We start from the raw sequence: 22,239 nt of genomic DNA, 5'->3' as shown, positions 1-22,239 counted from the left end.
CCTTTGCAGTAACTTTACCCCATTTGCTTATTTCACACACCCCCTTTGTGAACTTTACATCATATCCCATATTATTCAGTTTTATGACAGACAGTATGTTATTGTCCAGTTGAGGCACGTACCATACATTTGTTATTAACGTTTGGATACATGACATGTACAATGTACCCCGCCCTTTTACCTCTCTTTTCATGCCATCCGCCAGGGTTACATTTTCATATACAGGGGAGAGTGTTTGAAATTGCTGTTTTTCTTTAGCAAGACAGTGGGTTGCTCCTGAGTCGATAACCCATATTTTCCCTGCCATTTTGTCAGTTTCTCCTTCCGCTCTTACAACACGTACTGAGTAAAGTTCTTTCTTGTTTCTTTCCTTTTTCGCTGGACATTGCTTGCGTAGATGCTTGTCTGAACCACACCTGTAGCACAATCTCACAGCATATGCTTTTGTTCCGCCGTCTTTCTGTGCTGGACTGCTGGAGCCTTGTGTCTGTTCTCTCTCTTGTCTCCTTTCCCATTCCTGGATGAGTTTACCAGACACGTACTCCACTGTTAAACTATCTTCATCCATAGTTTCCAAAGCGCATACCAATGCATCCCAGGATTCATCTAATGTTGAAAGGATTAAGTAAACTTGTTGCTGAGGTGAATAAATTACATCCCTCTCCTGCAGCTCTGCAAACAGGCTACGCAGCATTTGTAAGTGTTCATGCATAGAGCCACCTTCCTTTAGACGCGTCTGGAACAGTTTCCTAGCAATCCTTATTTTGCTTCCTGCTGTTCATCTGATATGCACATCTCGAAGGGCTTGCCAGACAGCTTTTGCTGTCTGCTGGTTTCTCACATAGAGAAGCTGACTGTCTTGTAATCCCAAGACCACACAGGATTTTGCCTTTTCGTCCAAACGTAGCCATTCCTCTGAGGGTGGATCCGTGGGGAGGGGGTTACTTTCAATAACACACCAAAGTCCCTCTCGGCGTAAATACATCTCCATTCAGACCTTCCAGTTGGCGTAGTTGGAGTCGTGGAGCCATTCAAGGGGCAACAGTGATGGATACGTCAACATCACTGCTTCTCACCTTTACTTCGCACTTCGGCAGTGTTCTGTTCTGATGTTTGTGCTCCATAACAATCTATTGATCTGGGCCCATAACCCTATGTTGGAAGCGTATGAATAGCGCACAGAGCATTAAACAGAAACAGAAGTCTGGGCTTGTCCAAATACTTTACTTGTTCCTTGGTAGATAGGTAAGACACGACAGTAGTATACTCCAACATACAAAACAACTCCTCGCCATTCCCCCCACACTTTCTGCATTCCTCTTCTGCGGTTTTATGGGCCTTGAGCTCATTAGGTGATTAGTGGCTCCAGCTGCATGATCACAGCAACATGAGCCTTGTTATCACCCTGGCTCTTCCTAGGATCGGTTTAACCCTTTCCTATTTATTTTGTGGAGCAAACTGCTGGCTCTTTCACTGCCAACAGGCAAGTGTGGCAAGTACAGGCTATATTCACCCTATCACTATGTAGTTAGGCCACCAAACACAATTACACACAAACACACATTTGAATGAAAACATAGTACAGTGCTTCTGGACTTTTCAGTCCAGAAAAGTTCAGACTTTTTAACATGTTGCATTGAGGATGTGTGGGTGAGACAGCATAACATGTCTTTTCCCTGTGCCTGACTTTCACATAGTCTCATTACTGTCTACACAGAAACTACAGGTGTACACTTATATGCACTTAGGGATCTTGCCCCATAATTGCCTTTCCACTCTGGAAGCGCTTTGTATGAAAATAAGTTACAACTGTTTGCAATAAATTAATTTTAAAAATGTGTGTGTGTGTAAATCCCCACGAAGCGCAGGCATTAGTTTCTTTGGTTAGAGTCTCATTACCTTCCTTCAGGTGTCTCCCCCTCTCATGTAATTAGGTATCACATGAGGGCAAGAGTAGGGCCATGCCCATTAGCAACACCCCTTTCATCACAGTCCTTCTGGACCCACTCTCCACCATCCATACATATGGGGGCATATCTGCAGGGGGGAACACATAGAGTGGACTAACATAAACTCTTCCCATGAACTGTAGCCCTGCATAATCATGGTCCCAGATCATGGGGAGAGCCTAAGTATGTTCAATATACTTCACCTTTGCAGACATGTCCTTCATGTGTCGGGGGAGCAGGGCTGCAACATCAGGGTCAGAGTGCACAGCCCTCTCATACAATTGTTTGAAAATAACGGGGTAGGACAATTGTTGTGAGGCATTGAGCAACCCTCTCTTAGAATCAACAGCTGACACCCAGATATCTGATTTGCCAATAAATTCCATTTTATTCAATAGACATGGTTCGAGGATTGCATTGTAAGCAGCCACTCTGCCTCCATGTGCTGTACCTGTTCAGGTGCTTGCCCTTCAGCTGCTGTTCCACCATTTAGACGTGGAAAGCCTTTCCCCACCACTCCAAAGAATTTCATGAATCTTGTTGAAATTCTTTTTAACTTCCTACAAAATCCTGTTTTTCCTGTTGGTAGAAAGTAGAAGTTTGTCTCCTGGGTGTCCGGTTCTTCTCGTCTGTTCAGTCCATATAATTATCTTTCCTGACCTTTTATTTGTTTTCCAGGCACCTGGTTTGAATTTACTCCACATGAAGCGGGAGTTCCTGGCCTGGGAGCATATGTCGATATGAAACATTTTGGGAGCGTATTTGAAAATGGGCAATTGACTGAAGAGAGGAAGGAAAAGAATATCTGTTATTTGCAAGGTATCTGATCATTTTCTTTTTTTAATCTTAAGAGTATGTCATTCTCAGAATACCAAACTCGTGTGCATGGCCGATTGCTAGGAATGTAGCCTACAAGCCTCCTGAATGTTAAAAATGTCTAGATGCAACGAGTCAGCTATGAAGGTGCCTCTTGTATGAGCTGTGTATGAGGACAAGGGATGGAGGAAACATTCATTCCATTCCTGTTTTGATGTGAGCCTACCAAATTCACACTTCTCTAACAGAAACACAGCTCCCCTTCAAAAGTAGCACTTCTGCACATTTTGCGACACAGTTCTCCAACCAAACGATGTGTATTTTAAGATCTGTTTTTATGATGTTTTAAAGTGTTTTTAGCTCTTTGTTTGCCGCCCTGGGCTCCTGCTGGGAGGAAGGGCGGGATACAAATTATATAATAATAAATAAAGTATATATGTTCATGAAAGTGCACAGAAAAATGTGTAGGTTAGGCAAGATTGTGTTTAAAAATGGGTATGTTAGGGAAAACGTGCATGGAAATGCAGACACATTTTCTTACAGGCCTTTTCTTTTTAATCACGAACACATGTGGGAATAGGGCAAACAAAACTTTACACTGGAAAACTGCAAAACCGAAAGAATCCAAAACTGACACATCCATCCATCGCTAGTGAGGACTGACTATAGTAGCAAACCTCAGTGCTAATAATTACCATGGAAATTGAATTGCAGGAAGAGAATGGTGTGTGTGTGGTTACATTTGTAACATTTTGTTTCCCTGTGTGGATGAGGACCCCTCAGGTAAGATTATGTCATATTAAAATAAAAAAAAACTTTGCTGTTTTACTAGCATGAGGTGAAACTTAGGACTGTTAATGTGATATCTTTCATTTTTAGGTTTATGGGGAAGTGCCCTTGGAAGCAAGCAAGAACTCCATAGGAATATAATAGGTATTGCTCCATCTATGATCTCTTACATAAAGTAATACATTATAATGTAACACACACACACATACATGCATTGACTCTGTGTATATCCCAAATTACAAGACGAATCAGAGGGATTTGGGGAAGCTTTTCATATTTCAGAGTCAGATTATGCCATTACCAAGATATCTTGAGATGGATCGGGGCTTCCTAAGCTTCTGAGTCGTTCTGTGACCTCAGGAGTCCAAACCTCGCAAAGCACTTTTCCCTCTGAGAAACAAAACAACTGAGCTGAGGAAATGCCCAGAATTCAAGAGGGGAGAGAGGGGAGAGAGGGGAGAGAGGGGAGGAGGATTCTTCATTTTGACAGATTTTTAATCACAGTGCACGCCAATCAAAGTGATTTTGAGAGATGGATTAAAAACTGTGTTCATTTTTCACATAGATCTATGCGTTTCCCTAAGCAGGTCAATGAAAAGATGGCTACTATATCTCAAAAATCTTGGAGGGGGAGGAATCCTCTCTTCACCAATGATTCTTGAGGTAACAGGGTCCTTCCTGGAGGTGACATTTTCCTTCAGTCCAGCCTTTCCTGGGGATTTTTCCACACCCCTTCCCCAGTGCAAGTGAAGTCTCTTTCAGGGAGAAAAGGCTGTATACCCCCAAATCTGTGAATCCTTCCCCCACCAATGGCTACTGGTGTAATAGGGTTATTGTTGGGGGCGGGGGATGACATTCCACTCACCCCAGTCTTTTCTAGGGATTCATGTTCTTTTTTCCATCTCACTCACTACCATGATTCCTACTGTGCCCTCTCCAAAACGGAAAACCAGGAGAACCAGTTCAGTTATTTTTCTGAAATCTGGCATACTTCATCCCATCAGAAGGTGTGACCATGCCTGAAAGTTGTATCTAATTCCAGCAGAAAATGAAAAAATTATATACTTATCATTTGCATTTGTTTTTTCATCACATTTTAAAGGTTCCCTGAATTAAGACCTGCACACAATTTGTGGCTGTAAATTTTATTCACTTTGGCCCCAAAGGGGAAAAGGTTATAGCAATTTTTAGATTCCCCATTATATTGAATGGAGAACACAAAGCTTCATTATAAACAGAGCAGCTTGAAACTTGAAACACAGATTGAACTGAGATAGCACAGAGGGTTTCAGAAACAGTTCAGAATTTATACATACATACACGTACATACAGGCATGCATGCATACAGATTTCTGTGCATTAGGGATGGATTTCGCTGCATGGTGCCGATCCGCATGCATTTCAATAGTCCGTCATTTCTTTACTGGTCTATCTTTTTTTGTTTTCGCTTTCTGTAGCGCTTGCTGATTTGATCTGCTGCGTGCGTTTTTGGGTGATTCAATCTGCAGGGGTTTTTTTCGGGGTTGCAAAGATTACATAATTGTTTTTGTAGATACATATGTAAATGACAGCATTCCATGTAGTTATTTGGAAGTGGAGAAAAACATTGCGTAATTTTTAGGTCGCTTACGTGAATGATCACAGTGTTCCAACTGATTTTTTGGTGGAGGGGAAAAACATTGAGAAAAATAATTACAAAAAAAAGGGGGAGAATTTTTTTAAAAAAAATCTTGCTGATTGCAGTCACGGCCACAAAATCTGTGCAGATTACAGCACCTTGTGGTCTGCTGCAAGAGATCAGTGCCGCTCTGAAAGGATAGCGAACTACCAAATTCAGTTGGTATCTGGTACCAGGTTCAATTTTGTCGGATATTCTTCCCCATCCCTACTGTGCATACTTGTGGATGATCAATTGTACCAGCTATGACAATGCTCAGCACCTGTCTGGGAGGGAGGGAGACTGATTTTAAACATCTTCTTCCTTCTTTCTTAAAACTTGGGGGCATCAGCCCTTTGCAGTCATTCAAAACACTTAATATTAGAGGTAGTATATGCAGTATCTTTCAAACATATTGTCCCTAGGACCTAAACTCTAGGTGAACATTAAAACTCTAAACAAGATGTTGGCTGCCCCCCTTTTTTGCAGCGGGGATAATCTGGATGTTGCCAGCTATAATGCCATATTTATTTTCTATGGGAAAGATGGCCTTTCATACTGCTTGGAAGCAGTAGGACTCTACATACCAGATGTGGGAAAACATGAGTGGAGAGAGAGCTATTGCTTGAGGGATACTCCTAGGCATCTGGTTGGTTGGCCACACTGAGCAGATGATGCTGAACTAGATGGCCCTTTGGCTTAATCCAGCAGTTCTTATGTCCATATGTGTGTGAACACCTGTTTTTCAAGGTGCTTTGCAGAATTTTCTGAAACAAGACGAATCAGGAGACTCCTCAGCTTCAACAAACTCAGGTAAGATGCTGCAACCAGATTTTTAAATACTGGCCTTCATTACACTTGCATTTGAGTTCAGCAGGTTTTTTTAAAAAAAGAGTCTGTATTTAACACTTTGTACAGCAATCTCCCTGACTTTGTGTTCTTTTGTGTGTATGTGTGTGACTGTATTACCACATGCACGCACAGTGTTGCAGGGTGGACAAGTACTATGTTAGTGCCTAACTCCATCAAAGATGAAGCAGAAGAATGCAAAGCTTGTAAGGCCCCCAAGATAGTTTCTGGAAGGAGAAGAAGAGGCAAAAGTGGCAAGATCAGTTCTCATTTGAAATCAAATTTATAAGCACCCTGCTATAGGGATAAGAAATGAATATCTTTTGACTCCACTTCCCATCAGCCACAGGCAACATGGCCAATAATCAGGGATGATGGGATTTATAGTCCAATAACACCTGGAGGGCACTACATTGGTTACCCTGGTCTAGAACACTGGTTCAAGACTCTCAAGAGGTTACGTTCAACATGCCTCAGGTTGAACTCAATTTTTGTCCAAAAATGAGGCATTGCTGGGACAATTGTAAATTGTCTGCCATGCCCCTTCACCTAACCACGGGATCAGAAAAGGTCTAACGTGTAAAGAATACAGGTTAGAAGCATTTTATATTATAGGAGCATTCACCTACTTTAAAGTGCAATCCTATACATGTCTACTCAAAAACAAGTCACACTGAGCTCAGTGTGCTTTACTCCCAAGGTATAGGATTGCAACCTTAATCTTCTGTGAGATGGACCAAGAACTAATCTGGAAAATGTTGTCTGTTGTGTGAGCCTGGGAAGATCTTTGGCAGAATAGTGCTTGAACTAAATCCTGTAGCCTTATTAATTTGGATTTGGCAAAGTATGTGGTAATGGTCAGCGCTCCAATAATTATGGGATTTTTAGGGGCAGGAATGCCTGGCAGGGAATGGTGGCACAATAGACCTCCATTCTTGGCTCTGAGATCACTGCTGCTGACCAACACACTGTAGGAACCAGGGTGAGCAATGGCAAGATCAGGGCAGTACAAATGCACTGGTGGGAATACCAAATCCTCTCTGCTGTCCCCACATTGCCCCAACCTTACTGCCATCCTGTCCAGTCATGAAATGTCCTGATACACAATGGTGATGCTGCTGCCAGGGAGTCAGGTATGCAACACCACCCCTTCTCTCCTGCTGCTCCTGTTTTAGGGGGAAGCAGAGAAAAATTATTCCTGTGAGGGGACTACTTACCTCCAAAGCCAAATGTCACCTACTTCAGAACTGAAAATTACAGCTTAATAAAATTTTGCATCTTCTTATAGAACATCTAATAGGAAGGAAGGAATATATTACATTACTATGTATGGGGTGTGTTTGGGTGTTGGGTTCTTATGGAAATGTTTGCAAGCTATTGAAGGCAAAGACTGGAAAAAGAGATCAGCCCAAAGTTAGATCCAATGCCTGGAATTTAATCGAAAAGGCTACCAGAGATAAGCTGAGACTAAGAGTACCTTAATATTTGAAGGGTTGGCCCCACCACTAGGCAGAGTGAGTCAGCTATCATGAACAAGAAGCAGACTGTTACTTTTTCATATCTATACATATAATAAAAATGTAAGCATCACACTGTGCAGTTCTGAGTGTCACAGACAGGCAGCGCTGCAAACTGCACAGCGTGACTGAACCATGCTGGACTCAAGGCAGGCAGGAGGAGGAAGAAAGACAGCCGAGAATGGGCAAACAGCGGGAGAAGACATGGGCAGCAGTGGCCTGGGTGACCCATTTCATGGGAGGTCTCACTGTTGCTACTACAAGGCCTCTCTTTGCTCCAGGCCATGGAGGCAGAAGAGAGGCCAGGAAGCAATCTAAGTGGAGCATCAGGGTTGTGATCAGCCTGGGCAGTTGGGCAAGCAGGAGGTTTGTAAGCGGCCTAGACAAGGTGGCAGCAGTGTTTATCAGGGGTGCCAGTGTAGGGCAGTTGTGGGGGACTGCAGCGGCACAGTAACAGGTGTGGCAAGCAGCCATGGAGTGCAAGTGGGCCCATTGGCAGCTGAGGTATGCCAACACCTGCAGGTACTGGGGAGTACTGAGAGGGAGGGTTGGTGAGGGAAGTAAGCTGCCTGGGGGTGTTGAAAATGCCTGAGGCAGGGGGATGGTTTGCAAATGTCAGCAGCTTGGGGAATGGTTTGAAAGTGCCAGAGGTGGGGGGATGGCTTGCAAGTGCCTGGAGTGGGGTGGGGATGGTTTGGGAGTGCCTAGAGGGTTGGCGCACAAAGCACACAGGAGTGAAGCTAGTAATTATATTTTTACTCCTAGGAATAGTTGCTTGTGGTATTTTCTGTGTCAGGTGCCAAAATAACTTGGGCAATCTGGCGGACTATGCACTCTCATTTGGGGCGGGGTTGTATTTATTTGTTCTGACTCAGGCAGGAAATGTGTTGAGGTATTTGTTACCCATTTGTTTTATTGCCAAGATCAAGAAGACCAGAAATTTAACATACTCTCTGAGGGTTATCAGACTGTTCTAGAGATGCACCTCTATGAATCAACTAATGAAAAGGCAGTAGAAAAACATTTTGATCACCTGGAGAACATCTTGAAAAGTAAGTGAACTTCTGAGATGAGATTTCCTTCCATCTCAAAGCAGCATGGTCCTAATGGTAGAATAATAACAGTAACAATAACAATAAAATTTCCCCAATCTTTCAGTAAACAAATGCAGCCCCCGGGCCTCTCTATCCGGCCTTTGGGATTCTCACTGCATCATACCCTTCAGCAGCCATGCTTGGGACCCTCCTTGAATGCTTTTGCCTATCTGTCTGTCTCTTGTGTGCCTGAATGGCAAGATGTGCCTATGGGTGTGGGTGTATAAATCTGCAATTTTCACCTGGCTGGAATGTGATCTACTGCACATTATAAGAGTCATGGCCATTGGTCCACCCATCTGGAATGTGGCCCTTGACAGTTTCACTGTCAAGGATTGCAGCCCTTGGGCTGAAAAAAAGTTCCTTGTTCCAGAATTAAAGCAATCCACTTATAGCATATACAGATAACTGCAGCAACAACACTAAAACGATGCCAACATTCAACCCCAACATCAGTAATAAAAGTACAGGAGCAGCATTGAAATATGTCCCCCTACAGACTGAGTAGATAACCTGACACCTGAAAGCTAATAAAGTAGCTTCTAAGTGAGTGTCCATGATCCTCCGTGGCGCAGAGTGGTAAGCAGCGGTAACGCAGCTGAAGCTCTGCTCATGGTCGGAGTTCGATTCCAACGGAAGGAGGAAGTCGAATCTCCGGTAAAAGGGGTCGAGGTCCACTCAGCCTTCCATCCATCTGTGGTCGGTAAAATGTGTACCCGGCATATGCTGGGGGGTAAAGAAAGGCCAGGGAAGGAATTGGCAATCCCACCCCATATATACGGTCTGCCTAGTAAACGTCGCAAGATGTCACCCTAAGAGTCGGAAACGAGTCGCACTATAAGTGCGGGGACACCTTTACCTTTAAAGTGAGTGTCAGCTGGGGAGAACATTCCAAACTCGGAGTCGCTGTCAACTAGACACTGTCTTAGTGTCAAGCCATCTAACCTCTGAAGGTTGGGGTAGCAAAATCAGGGCCTTTGATGAAAATCTTAATGAACAGGCAAGTTCATATAGAAACAGATGGGCCTTGAGATGTATTGTTGCATCTGTATGTTCTTTTTTGATATGCAGTTAGTGTAACATTCAATAAATTGAACAACTTAAAACTGCTGTTCATTGTTACGTGGTAATGCATCTTAAATAGTTTTTTCCCCTGTTACATCACAGCCAAAATAAACAGCTGTACCCTGAACTCATAATCTCTTAGCTGATTAAAATTTGCCCTCAGCAATTAAAATTGGTCCTTATCAGGCAATCAACTAAAGTCTTAGTTGATTAATCTTTCATTTAGACTAATTAAGCTTGCAACCCTACAAGAACCTGGTGGTTCCTTCTCTACTCTGATATGATTACGACTTATGGCAACCCTATGAATCCAAAGATAACATAGAAAAAGCTAAATTAATCCCACTTTCTTTAATATATCTTCACCTATTACTCCTTTTTCCTTTCCTTTAATACACCATGTCATTTCATCTTCAATAAAGGTGACCGTTCCAGCAGAAGCTTTAAATTGCTCAGAGATATTCATGAGAGCTGGTTTTCTGCTGATGCAGAAACAAGAAAGAAAGATTGTATGAGACTGTGTCAAGCACTAGACATGGATTTTGGAGGCAAGTATCATTATCATTAGGGATGTAAGAAGGCATCATTTTCTGTTCTTCCCTGTATTCATCACATGCAGCACCGTTTCCATTCCACTGCAGTTGGTCCTCTGCAAAAAGCTACATTATTTGTCTCGCTGTCTTCTGTCGCGAAATTATGTAACTTACATAATATACGTACTTGTGTACATGAATAAGATATCACATTATGTTATTCCATCTCATGCATTTCAGTGCAAAGGAAACAATGCAAATACACAGGAGGGGTATCAATTACATATCACTTGTGGACTGAAAGCAAGAACAACACTGAATACCAATTGTATTAGCTGGATTAATTTCCATTCAGATTTGGGATAAAGAAGTGAACTTTGGCAATTTCTGCTCCTGTTTCTGTTTTTGACAGAATTCTATGACATCCCTAACCATATGTTGCATCTGAGTATCATTTCTCCCCGAAAGTCTCCTTGAAGACATCTGAATTTGATATTGCAATATAATCTGGGTTAATGCCTCTCTTTATTCTTTATTTATTTATGCCCAAGTGTTAGCACATCTCTCTTTCTCTTTCTCTCCCCACTTCCCCCCCTTTTTTTGCTTTCCACAATATTGTTATGGGCATGGAGATGGGGATGGATGATTCCTGTGGGTCCCCTTTCCAGCCTCTGATTTGGAATCCTGTGCCTTGGAATGAGGAACTCTCTGCTGTTCAAATGAGTCTTTTGTTAACCAAATAGATTGGCCAGGTAAGATAATGGGCCGATCAGTTGCCTAGCAATGGAGAATGGACCAGGAAGACCCCTTTTGTCATTTAAACTCTGCAGGAGAGCCTCCCCCCCACTCCTGGCAGCTGCCAGAAGTATGCTTGTAGTTTGAGTGTGTCTAGAGATTTGCTGGGAACTGGAAGGCAGAGAGAGAGACTGACTCTCTGCACCATGGCCTTTGGGGTGCCTCCTGCAACCCAGATGGATATTGGACTGCTGATGCCTTGAACCCCTCCATCCTTTAGCTCAGGTTGGAATGTGTGTAAATAAATAAACCATATTTCATAAAGACACCGCAGTCTCCGGTGACCTTCCCAAAGGAAACCAAACCCTGGATGAGTGCAGGGACCCCCGAAATCTCACCGCTCGGAGATTGGGGGAGGCGCACAACAATGTTAATGCAGCCTTCATGCATGGCATGGGACTCAAAAAAATGAATTCTGCTATTTGGACCTTAGAAATTCATTTACCCATCAGTGAGTGATAATGAGTGGAAAGATGTGCAGTAGAGGAAATTTATTTATTTATTTATTTATTATTCGATTTATATCCTGCCCTTCCTCCCAGCAGGAGCACAGTTGAACAAGAGATGCCAATATGGTGCCTTACAGATGTTGTTGTGGTATTCCCATTGTTCTCAGCCCCAACCAGCATGATTAATGGTCAGGACATGATGAGAGTTGTGGTCCATAAGAACTGGAGGGCACTGTGTTGGCTACCCCTGCTAGATGATCTGAAGAGGTCTAACTGTAGGCAGACTGTAGGGCGACTACTTGGCTGGTTTAAGGATACATTTTTAAAGGACCGATTCACTGAATTTAAAGGAAGAGGATGATCATTACCATCATCCAAAAGCCAAACATGCATTCATATAGTGCTCCAGAAATCTACATGAAAATTTAAATTTAGATGAAACATATCCATTCCATACAAACATCTACTGTCATATAAATAGCAAATCAGTTAACTAATAGACATAAAAACAAAGGAAGGGAGAGAGAATTTTCATAACAGGGTTAAATACATATATGGTTGAATATTATACTGATATGTTTCAAAACATATTTTGATACAAGTCCATGTTTTGATAAATCTGTTTGATATTCATTAGTTAATTTTCTGAAGAACGTTAATTTCAACAAGGTTTTGGAATTCCATAGTTTTCCATACCATTTGGAAAACTGCTCTTTCCCTTTCCCAATTTGCAACTTTGCACGTTTTGGAAACCCAGCAATCACTTCAAAATCAATATTATTTATCAAATCCTTCACACAGAGTAATACCATTACTTTTGGCTCTCATGGCATTAAATAAGCAGTCATTTCATTAAATGCAATAGGATCTTTTCTAAAATACATGGGGTTGTATCCAGTGGTGGGACTGGGCTCATACCAGGTGGGCCATCCAATTTTGAATGATCCCCTTGAATCTACTGCAGTCCTCTGTGCCAAATCCCATCTTGTTCTGGATGATCCTCCAAGCCACAGGGGCAGCTTTTCTGGGGGACGGGATATGAACTAGTGAAAATCTGGTGTCCAGCCTCACACAAGTGGAAGTGCCTCTGCTTGAGTAATGCCACTACTGGATACAACTCATATTTCATAGAAACAGTAGCATCTAAAGAAGAAGAAGTGGGAACATACCTGTGATTTGTGTGTTTCTAGTGTTATAGATAGCACGCAGCACTCTTCAGCAGTTTGGATGCTTGTACATCTTCTGTGTCAGAGTTGGTAGTCTTCTGCCTTTTGGATATAATGATTATCACTGCAAATGTGTATCTCTAATTGTCAAAGTTGGAAGACTTACTACACGTTTGGATGGAACAATTTATATGGCCAACACTAGTCCTCTTCACAAATCCATCGCCACTCATAGGCCCCATCCTGGTAAATTGTAAACCAGACATTTCACATGTGAGGAAGGGATGCGGGGAAGAGTACCCTATTTCTGGCCCCTAGTGCCTGTCACCCTCTGTGAATTCAAGAACAACTGTCTAAAATGGGCGAAATTACCTCTCGAGCAATGTAGAATGCTGACTTCCAAGAAAAGGACAGAAATCTATATTTCAGAGTTTGAACACCTATGTTGGGGATCTGAATTTCAAGTTATATGACTTGTGAAATTCTTCTTTTCCATTCTTAGATCTGAATGTCATTCCTTTTTTAGGTTTCACCAGTGACTCCCACCGCGGTCTACATCTTTTGCTGCAAAAGACTTATGTGTGCCTTTTGAACTGGATGTGGGGAAGCACTAATAACTTCCTGTATCACTGCAGTAAGCTTACATTTCAATAACATTGATATTATTATTTTTGTATATGGAGATTACTTCTGTGAGTGTTATGCCCTTGGACTGGAGCCACATCTTTCCCCTATATAGTTACCCAGGAAGAGACAGCTTGTCATCACAGATGGCTACTTCCTGGAACATTCCTAAGAATATTAATTCATTACGTTTGTATCCTACCTTTCCTCCAAGGAGCTCAAGGTGGTTGTGACGCCCTTCCCTGGCTCTTCCTGTCAGGTTCCTACCTGCTCGTGGCTACTGCCTTTCACTAGGCACCACCAGGGACTCCGCCAGTCCGGACTGTCCTTTTTTATGGTTTCTCTCTCCGCTCTAGCACAGATCTCAATAGATCCCCCTGCTAGGCAGCATCACCAGTCACGTTCTACAACCAATGTTCCCAGAGACCTTGCCTGAGTCTCTCTATCCGGTTACATTCGTGACTGCATGCCTATGCTGTTCCCAACCCCCTTGTGTCAAAGCAGATAACTCATAACTCGGGGTTGCTCTGGATACTTATAATGTTATCTTCTCCTCTTCACCGCTGCCACCATTTGTTACTGTTTCCCTTCAGCCTTGGTTATTACCTTACCCTCCCTTCTGGTCTCTGAAACCCCAGCCAAGGATCAGGCCTTCGGTAAACCAAAATAGTATTTATTAAATAACATTAATAACAAGATAACTTTGATAATGATCTACAAGCTTATGGTTTCATCTATTACTGTGATATTTGACTTATTACTAATCCGAACTCCACCTCCCTCTTTCTCCACACTCTCCTGACATACACCAACTCACACCCACCTCCCAACTCCACCAAAACAACCCACTCACGTTTTCCCAGATTCAACTGTCATCCTTCCATTTATACTCTCAGCCATCCAAACACTCAGCCAATCATCCAGCATTCTACTGCTCATTTACTCCCCCCTCCTCTTTCATTCCACTTACCATGTATCTTCTATACAAACAGCACTTACCATATATACATTAATACAGGAACATCACAGTGGTCTTAAGAGTTCCTCTCCCCATTTTATCCTCACAAGCTTGTGAGGGAGGTTAAACTGGGAGAGTAACTGGTCCAAGGTCACCCCCCAGCTGTAGTGTATTGGCAAATTCAGAAGTGCAGAATCCATTCATGATAGTCACACCATGCCCCCTCACAACCATGCCCCCAAGATCCACTGTCTCTTCTGTAATCGCAGAATTATAGAACCAGAATAAACCTGCTGTGTGCATAGGCTCCCCCCACAACCCTCAAATCTCTCCCCCCCTCTCTCTGAAGGTTAAATATTGTCTGAAATCTTTTGGTTTTAAGATTTCTGAAATGAAGCCAAGTTTGGACTAGGATTTGGGAGATGATGGCACTTTGCTATGAATCTCACTTCTCACTTGCCCCAGGAGCCAATCAGCATGAAAGGGAAGGCATGTGTTAGCTACTGAGAAGAGTCTTCTCAGTGACTGACTTGCCTCCTTTCACTCTGATTGGCTCCAGTCAGCATGAAAGGACAAGGAAGCATGTTGTTAGTCAAATGAGAAGACTCTTCTCAGTGATGAATATGCTCCCCTTTCATGTTGATTGGCTTCTACAGCGGGACCCTGCTGAGACACTGCTCTTCAAAAAGTCAGGGATCGATGACCCCCATGACCATGGACGACTACACCCCTGTCACCTAGTGAGCTTATTGGCTGAGTGAGGATTTGAACCCTTGTCTCCCAGGTTCTGGTCCAACCACTACACCATGCTGACTCTCTTTTCAGCCCATGCAGGATACACTGCACTTTCTAGCTGCTCCAAGCACTTTGAATCTGCAAAATAATTTTTTGGCAGGAGGGGAATAAAGGGCAGCCCTCAGCTGTCTAATACAGAAGTCTACTACTTCCTACAGAAGTCTGTTTCAATGATAGTAACCAGGCACTTTGCTATAACTGCCTGAACAGCTCATGCTGTGCAGTCTGCTGACCACCTCCTCACAACTGCCACTTTTTTCCTGAATTACAGGGTTGTGAGCTCATACCTCCTTGAACTGCATGGGATAACTTGGTTGTTTTGCAGTGTATGATATCTCTGCCTCATAGATAAAACACATATGAGCAGAAGGAGAGCCTGCTGGATCAGACCAATGGCCCATCCAAAGCAGAATCCTGTTTCCACAATGGCCAACCAGATGCTTATGGAAAGCCTGCAACCAGGACAAAAATGAAACAGCACTCTCCCCTTTGGTGGTTTCCAGCAACTGGTTTACAACATGGGTCATTGCATGCATCCCACAAGGCCTCAAGATAGCACAAAGGGCTATGGCTTGAGAAGTTGCCCACTTATTACATCTATGTTGGAAATGCCTTTAGCTAAGTGGAAACTTGAAACTTGATTTGGGATGCCAGTGGCAGTTTAGTGGGACTTGTACACTTTGCCAAGTCCTATACATGGCCATGTGGTGTTGGATTTAGACTGCAGAAATCCAGATTCAAATCCTCATTCAGCCATGAAACAAATTGGGTCAGTCGTCCTCTTTCAGTCTAAACTCCTGCCCAGGATTGATATGAGACTAAAATAGGATAGTCCTATATGTATACCACTGGAGATCCTTGGAGGAAGGGTGAGAGACAAATGTGATGAATTTTGCATGAGCTCTACTTATAGTTTTAAAAATAAATAAATGAAGCTGTAGGAGCAGCTATAGATTTTGGAGAGCAAGGCCAATTGTGTGTAACATCTGCAATTTCACACCAGTATTATTGCTAGCACCTACCCTGCTGCTGGGATGAAATGATCACTGCCATCACCAGCCGCAGTAGCAGTCATAGGGTTGGGGAAGCCATTTGGTCTGATTTTAATCAGAACCCACCTAATTCACACTTCTTAAAATGACACACAAATGAAAGCACCGCTCTTTTTCTATATCCACACTTACCTGAATCTTGTGATGCAGTTTTCCCGCTTTAAAAAATGCATATATTTCTGAAAATAATACAAAATGTATTGCTTGCAAAAATGGGTTACACTAGGAAAAATGCACACTAAAACGCTGACAAATTTGTGAGGACACACAACTCTGCACACTGATGCAGTAATGTGTCAAATTAAAGACTGAAAAAGTGGGAGTAACTGAAATTGACAGATTTGTCTATCTCTAAGCAGGAACAGTTTCAGTACTGTTTCTTAATTAACTACCATAGGCAGCAGTTTTATCTTGGTTCAAGAATCCTTACATTGACAGTCTGTTTTGCTCCATGTGGCTAGGTGATGTCGAATTCCCTGAGCTGACCAATAAACCAGTGGTCTCTCTGATTGATGCTGGACTGGCCATAAACACTGCTTATCCCCCACTTCTGCGGTCTGAGAGACAGGTGAAGCTGTTCCTCTCCTTTGACTTCAGTGCTGGAGATCCTTTTCTGGTAATTTAGTTTAATTTCAAGGGGTAATCATACAAGGCTAGAATTCTGGTCAAAGGATAATGCTGTCAGGATTCATTAAACTATATTACCTATGTCTCACTACGCATGTTTTACTTTAAAAAAACAAAACAATTTAGACAGGAGAGAGGGATCTCAGAATAATATTCTGTTACGTAAAAGCTCCTTCTGAAGTTTCCTTACTGGTGTTTTAGCAACCACAGCATGATTCCTTTTCACTCCACTGTGATGTCAGAAGCCTAGGAACATAGAAAGCTGCCTTCTACCAGATCATTGGTCCATCTAGCTCAGTATTGTCTATACCGACCGGCAGTGGATCTCCATGGTTTCAAGCAATTGCCAGCTGGACCTGGAAATAATGGGGATTGAACCCATGGACCTTCAGTGTGCAAAGCAGATGTACTACCACTGAGTTATACCATTCTGGTCCTGTGGGAGGAGTCTATGGCATACCTTCTCACTGTAGCATTACCATGTTCTCCATAAATGATCCTGGCATGTGCAGTAGTTTTCCACATGACTTTGGACTTTTGACATTACTAAAGCAGCTTAGGAGGGAACCATGCTGCATCACTACCCAGGAAGTAGGCATGAGTACTCTTTCAGCCAGACAGCAATTGCTTTTCCATGTATATTTGGCAATTAACCACAGACTTTTCCCCTTTGGTTCAGACCATTAAGAAAGCTGCTGAATACTGTGAGACACGTGGAATTCCATTTCCCAAGATAGATGAGAGAGAACTACAGGACATAGACAATCCAATGGATTGCTACATCTTCAGAGGAGATGGGGAACATGTCCCAACTGTCATGCATTGTCCACTGTTCAACAAAGTCAACTGTTCAGGTAACATGGGAATGGGATGCATTTGGGAAATGTCTAATTGATCAGATACTAAAAGAAACGGAAAAGAAAGAATCCAGTGCATCATTTCACTTCCAGCGCTGAATTGCTTTAATATGTCCTTCCTTATGCTTAACCAGCATTGATCTCTTTAGTCCTTTCTTCACTTTTCCAGCAAGATTTTTACAGTTCCAAAATTATGGATTTCCCTCTCCTTAATCTTTCTTTCACCAGATCTGTACCACTCTTTAACCCACCAAGCAGAACTCATTGTACTGGGTTCAGTAAATCTCCAGTTTTCACTAATGATGGGGACAAATTTGAAATTGGGGCATTTGGAACATGAATTCTCCCTTTTCAGAAACCTGCACACCATTAAAAGGGAGGCCCAGTACTCCACAAATTCAAGCCTGGCTCATAATGGGATTTGCTAGTTTTGCCTGCCAGTTCTTTACCTTCCAAGCAAGCATTACCCTTGTGAAAGGATGATGGGGGAAAATGTTGGGGAGGACTTACTTAAGGCAGCCACTTATGCATTATCAAAAGAGGACAACGGAGGATATGGGTTTGTGTAAAATTTACATGTGCTAACTTATATGTATAGATGCAAATTTAGAAATAATTGCTCGCATTTAAATAGAAATGTAACACATCCCACCATAGTGGGGAAGACCATGACCATGTGATCTGTGTGCTCAGTCTCCTGTTCAGGTACTAATGCTTGATGGAACTTCAAGGTCCCTGCTCTCTCTCCTTATTGTTATTTATCTCTAAAACAAGACTTGGATTGGACAGTACTTCTGATAGAGAATGCCATCTAATAGAAGAATTGCCCTCTGACAATCTTCAAACAGAGGATTGCCCTCACTGGAGTAGGACACACATTGCTTCCCTCGGTGCATTGCAACCAGAAGAAGTCTTTCAGCCTCTCATTCAGTGATCCACGTGACTCTCAGCATGTTCAGTATTGTTGATTTCTTTGTGTAATTCATGGGATGTGTTTGTTTTCAATGCCTTCTCATTTAGTGCATTAATTCCCAGTGCTTCTCATTTTCAGATAAAATTGCTGAGTACAGAGAACAGTTTTCTACTTTCAAGATGAGCTATTCGAATGAGGAGATTGAAAAGTTGCTCACTGCAGCAAAAGAAAATGTAGCAAACGTACAGCTAAAGATTCTGGAGGAGATCAAGCATGTTGTAGGCTTTCCTTTACAAAGGGCTTAAGCAAGCATCTTCCTCTTCAACATTTGTCTAACAACAGTGTTCTCAGAATAAGAATTGTTTCTCAACCAGAGCGCACTCCTACTTTTTATTAGCTTCATAATTTTTGTCAGTTCCACTTGTATCCCACTGTTTTGAAAGGAGTTAACCTGCTGGCTTTCGGAAAAAGAAAATTAAAAAGCAAAGATAAAGTACTGATCAATAAAAGGATATCACAGTGGCCTCCAGACACAGTGCTAAACAATGAGGTAAATGAACTTCAGTTTGTCATTCTTTTTGAAACCAGACAAACCATGGTTAGTCTTAACAATAGTTGCAGGGGTGATGAACCTTTGGCACTCCAGATGTTGCTGAACTACAATTCCCATTATCCCCAGCGAGCATGGCCCATGGGCAGGGATGATGGGAGTTGTGGTTCAGCAACATCTGGAGTGCCAAAAGTTCGCCACCCCTAGTAGGGAAACAAGTACACTCCAAATTGTCATTTATGATCCTGGCGTTTCCCCCCTAAGATTAACCACAGTTTTAGGACTGGACATAATGAAAAATCATAATTGAAAATGGAAGTGAACGCTTCTGGTATCCTCCTTGCCACATTGGAGGAGGAGCGTTCGGTGCCCAAGAATCACACATGTAATGCAAAATTATAGTTTAGTGCAGGTGTGGGGAACCTGTGGCCCTCAAGTTGTTGCTTGACTCCAGTTTCCATCATGCACAACCATTATTCATGCTGGTTGGAGCAAATGGCAGTTGGAGTCCAACAGTATCTGGAAGGCCACTGGTCCTCCATACCTGGTTTAGGGCTATGTCCAAATATAATCAATATCACAATCTACTTGGAATGGGGGGATAAATTTGATTTGGTTGACATTCAAATGTGCACTTTCCGAAACAATATGAAAACCAAAACAGCCATCCTTTGAAATTTGTACTTATCCAAATTTTGTGATGCAGTTCTTCAACCAATCAATGTTTAGAAACAGTAAATGGCAGTGACACCACCCCTCCTCACTGATGGCCCCTGTAAAATGTGGCCCTCTCAATGTAGGTAGACTACAGCTTCCATCATTCCTAACCATGGTCCATGATGGCTAGATCTAATGGGAGCTGGAGTCCAACAATGTCTGGAGTGGCTAGTCTATACATAACCTTACAAATAATATACACATATCTGGTTCCAATATCTTCAAATCTGCACGTTTTTCAGATGTGGAAGATCTGGAGGGCCGCAATTTATCTACCCCTGATTAAAGCATGACAGATTTCCTCTTCATCCATTAAATTATTCCTGGCCATCAAAACTTCCTAGAGAATCGCTCTTTTAGGGCTGTCCTGAGGAAGGCTCCCTCGAGGTTGCCTTTGATGACATTTCAAACCTGTTTTATTTTATTTTAAGCTCTTGTTATTGTTTTTATGCTGTTTTTGCTACCACTTTAAAACATTTTTATTGTCTACTTGTAATTGTTGTTTAACGTTACTTGTGCACTCTCTCTCTCTCTCTCTCTCTCTCTCTCTGTAATGTAAGCTGCCCTGGGAAGAATAAAATTTAAAAGTCTGAAATAAAGAAACAGCCCCTGGCTTTATACAATGTGTTTTTCTAAGCATGTGTCTCAGAGAGGTTGCGAGTGAAGGGGTGAAATAAGACAAGGACACATCAGCTGGGTTGAACAAGGGCCACTTTATTAAATTATACAAAAACCCTATTTAAAGTGACCTGCAGAGGGAAACCTAGGTGTGGAACTACCTATAAGCAATCATCTTGCCATACAGCTCATGAGTGACCAGCCCCTGCTGGGGACCAGGGCAAGCCCCCTCTGCTTACCCCTTCCCCTAGCCACACCAGGTAGGTGAGTAGGGGGGCCTTCTCAGGTCACCACCACCCCGGGGCCGCACAACCCTTGGGTGGATGAGTTACGTTGGCCCCCAAAGCAGCCCATATCCTGTCCTCACGCCGCAAAGCTCTGACAGACAGGCCTCTGGAACCGCCAATCACCTCCAAAGGTGCCTAAGGGGGCCACTGAGCTGTCCTTACCTATTTCCCTTTCCGCACCTTCCCACACCAGTGCCCTAATTATAAACTGCCCTTTTAGGGCAATTAAACTTTGACCATAGAAAATTAGTCAAATTAGCCAAATTAACCTATTAATCACAACGCCCCCTAACCCGATTGCATCCCATTCTCACAGTGTGGAGTAGGTGAAAAACCTGCCCGCCAACAAGGGTGGGCAGGATAAAAATTCCTACCCAGTCCCGAAGCGACCATCAAACACACCATAAATAGAGGGAGGGCAGGGTGGGCGTCGCTTGCAGAAAGAGGAGGTAGGAGGGGTGGCCTGGCCTTAAATAGGCCCATGGCCCCTCCCCTCCCTGCTGCATGTTGCACATGCATAATGCTGTGATGCACGACATTGCCCTTAGCCAAAATGGCGGCAGCAGCATCGCTTCCTCCTCGCAACCAGGCCTCGCCTATCCATGCTGCTCAGGTAAGCGAGGCCTCATTTCCTGCTTAAATCATGGGTGAAAAATGGACATGGACTGCCTTCAAGTCGATCCTGACTTATGGTGACCCTATGAATAGGGATTTCATGGTAAGCGGTATTCAGAGGGGGTTGACTGTTGCCTCCCTCTGAGGCTAGTCCTCCCCAGCTGGCTAGTGCCTTCTCAGCTTGCCACAGCTGCATAAGCCAGCCCCTTCCTTGTCCACAACTGCCAGCTGGGGGGCAACTGGGCTTCTTGGGACTGTGCAGCTTGCCCACGGCTGCACAGGTGGCAGAGCACATAACCCCTGAGCCACTCACTGTGGGGTGATCTTTAGCTGGCCCTTGACACCCAGGAGACATGAGCGGGGATTTGAACTCACAGACTCTGAACTCTCAGCCAGGCTCTCCTCCTCACTGTGCTATACCAGCTGTTTAACCATGGGTAGCCTTGGCTTAAACAGTCATGTTATTATTTGACAAAGTCCAGGGTATTCCCCTGGTGATAATAAGGGCAATTTGGGGTATGTGTGGAGGAAGTGAGGCTGACACAAATTAATCTCTGCTGTTCTCTCCTGCATCACTTAAACCCTTATCTCAAACCTTAAATTTATGTTGGATGTGCTTCAAATGTATGATGTGGACCTACCCGATTGCCTCTCAGTTAGAGAGCACCCCAAACTGAGATTTCTGCACCAGCTGAAGCTATTGAACAGTGTATCAAATCATCTGTTTGTGAGATTTGAAAGCCAGGAATAGCAGAAACAAACCCCATGCTCAAGTGATCCTACTATTAGGGAAGGGTTGAAAACCTTTCCTTTCTCTAGTCATAGGTGCTTCCACACACCAGTTTATTGTGGGCTTGATGATGTTCATGCATGTTTTGCAAAGCTTCTACATGACATCATCATGAAAAGGTCATCCCATATTCAGGGCCGGATTAAGCTGAGGAGGG

The 22,239-nt window shown here is 43.1% G+C and overlaps 1 protein-coding gene across 2 annotated transcripts in view; it reads left to right on the top strand.

Moving 5' to 3' along the window:
* PLA2G4C (phospholipase A2 group IVC) overlaps nt 1–20,395 on the top strand; it is a 34,570-nt gene extending 14,175 nt beyond the window's left edge. Inside the window, exons 6-14 of one of the 2 annotated variants that reach the window (XM_061589379.1) lie at nt 2,628–2,768; nt 3,645–3,698; nt 5,962–6,024; nt 8,501–8,629; nt 10,159–10,284; nt 13,206–13,313; nt 16,570–16,724; nt 17,415–17,589; nt 18,644–20,395. In XM_061589379.1, coding sequence (XP_061445363.1) covers nt 2,628–2,768; nt 3,645–3,698; nt 5,962–6,024; nt 8,501–8,629; nt 10,159–10,284; nt 13,206–13,313; nt 16,570–16,724; nt 17,415–17,589; nt 18,644–18,810 — 1,118 coding nt within the window. In that variant the 3' untranslated portion in view covers nt 18,811–20,395. The remainder of the gene's footprint in view (nt 1–2,627; nt 2,769–3,644; nt 3,699–5,961; nt 6,025–8,500; nt 8,630–10,158; nt 10,285–13,205; nt 13,314–16,569; nt 16,725–17,414; nt 17,590–18,643) is intronic. The other variant, XM_061589380.1, reaches the window with a different exon arrangement.
* Nucleotides 20,396–22,239: the final 1,844 nt, after the last annotated feature.

The sequence above is a fragment of the Rhineura floridana genome, chromosome 11 (genome assembly GCF_030035675.1).
Source record: "Rhineura floridana isolate rRhiFlo1 chromosome 11, rRhiFlo1.hap2, whole genome shotgun sequence".
In the NCBI taxonomy this organism is placed as follows: Eukaryota; Metazoa; Chordata; class Lepidosauria; order Squamata; family Rhineuridae; genus Rhineura; species Rhineura floridana.
The sequence above is the reverse complement of the archived record's forward strand: the minus strand, read 5'-3'. Positions and strand labels throughout refer to the sequence as shown.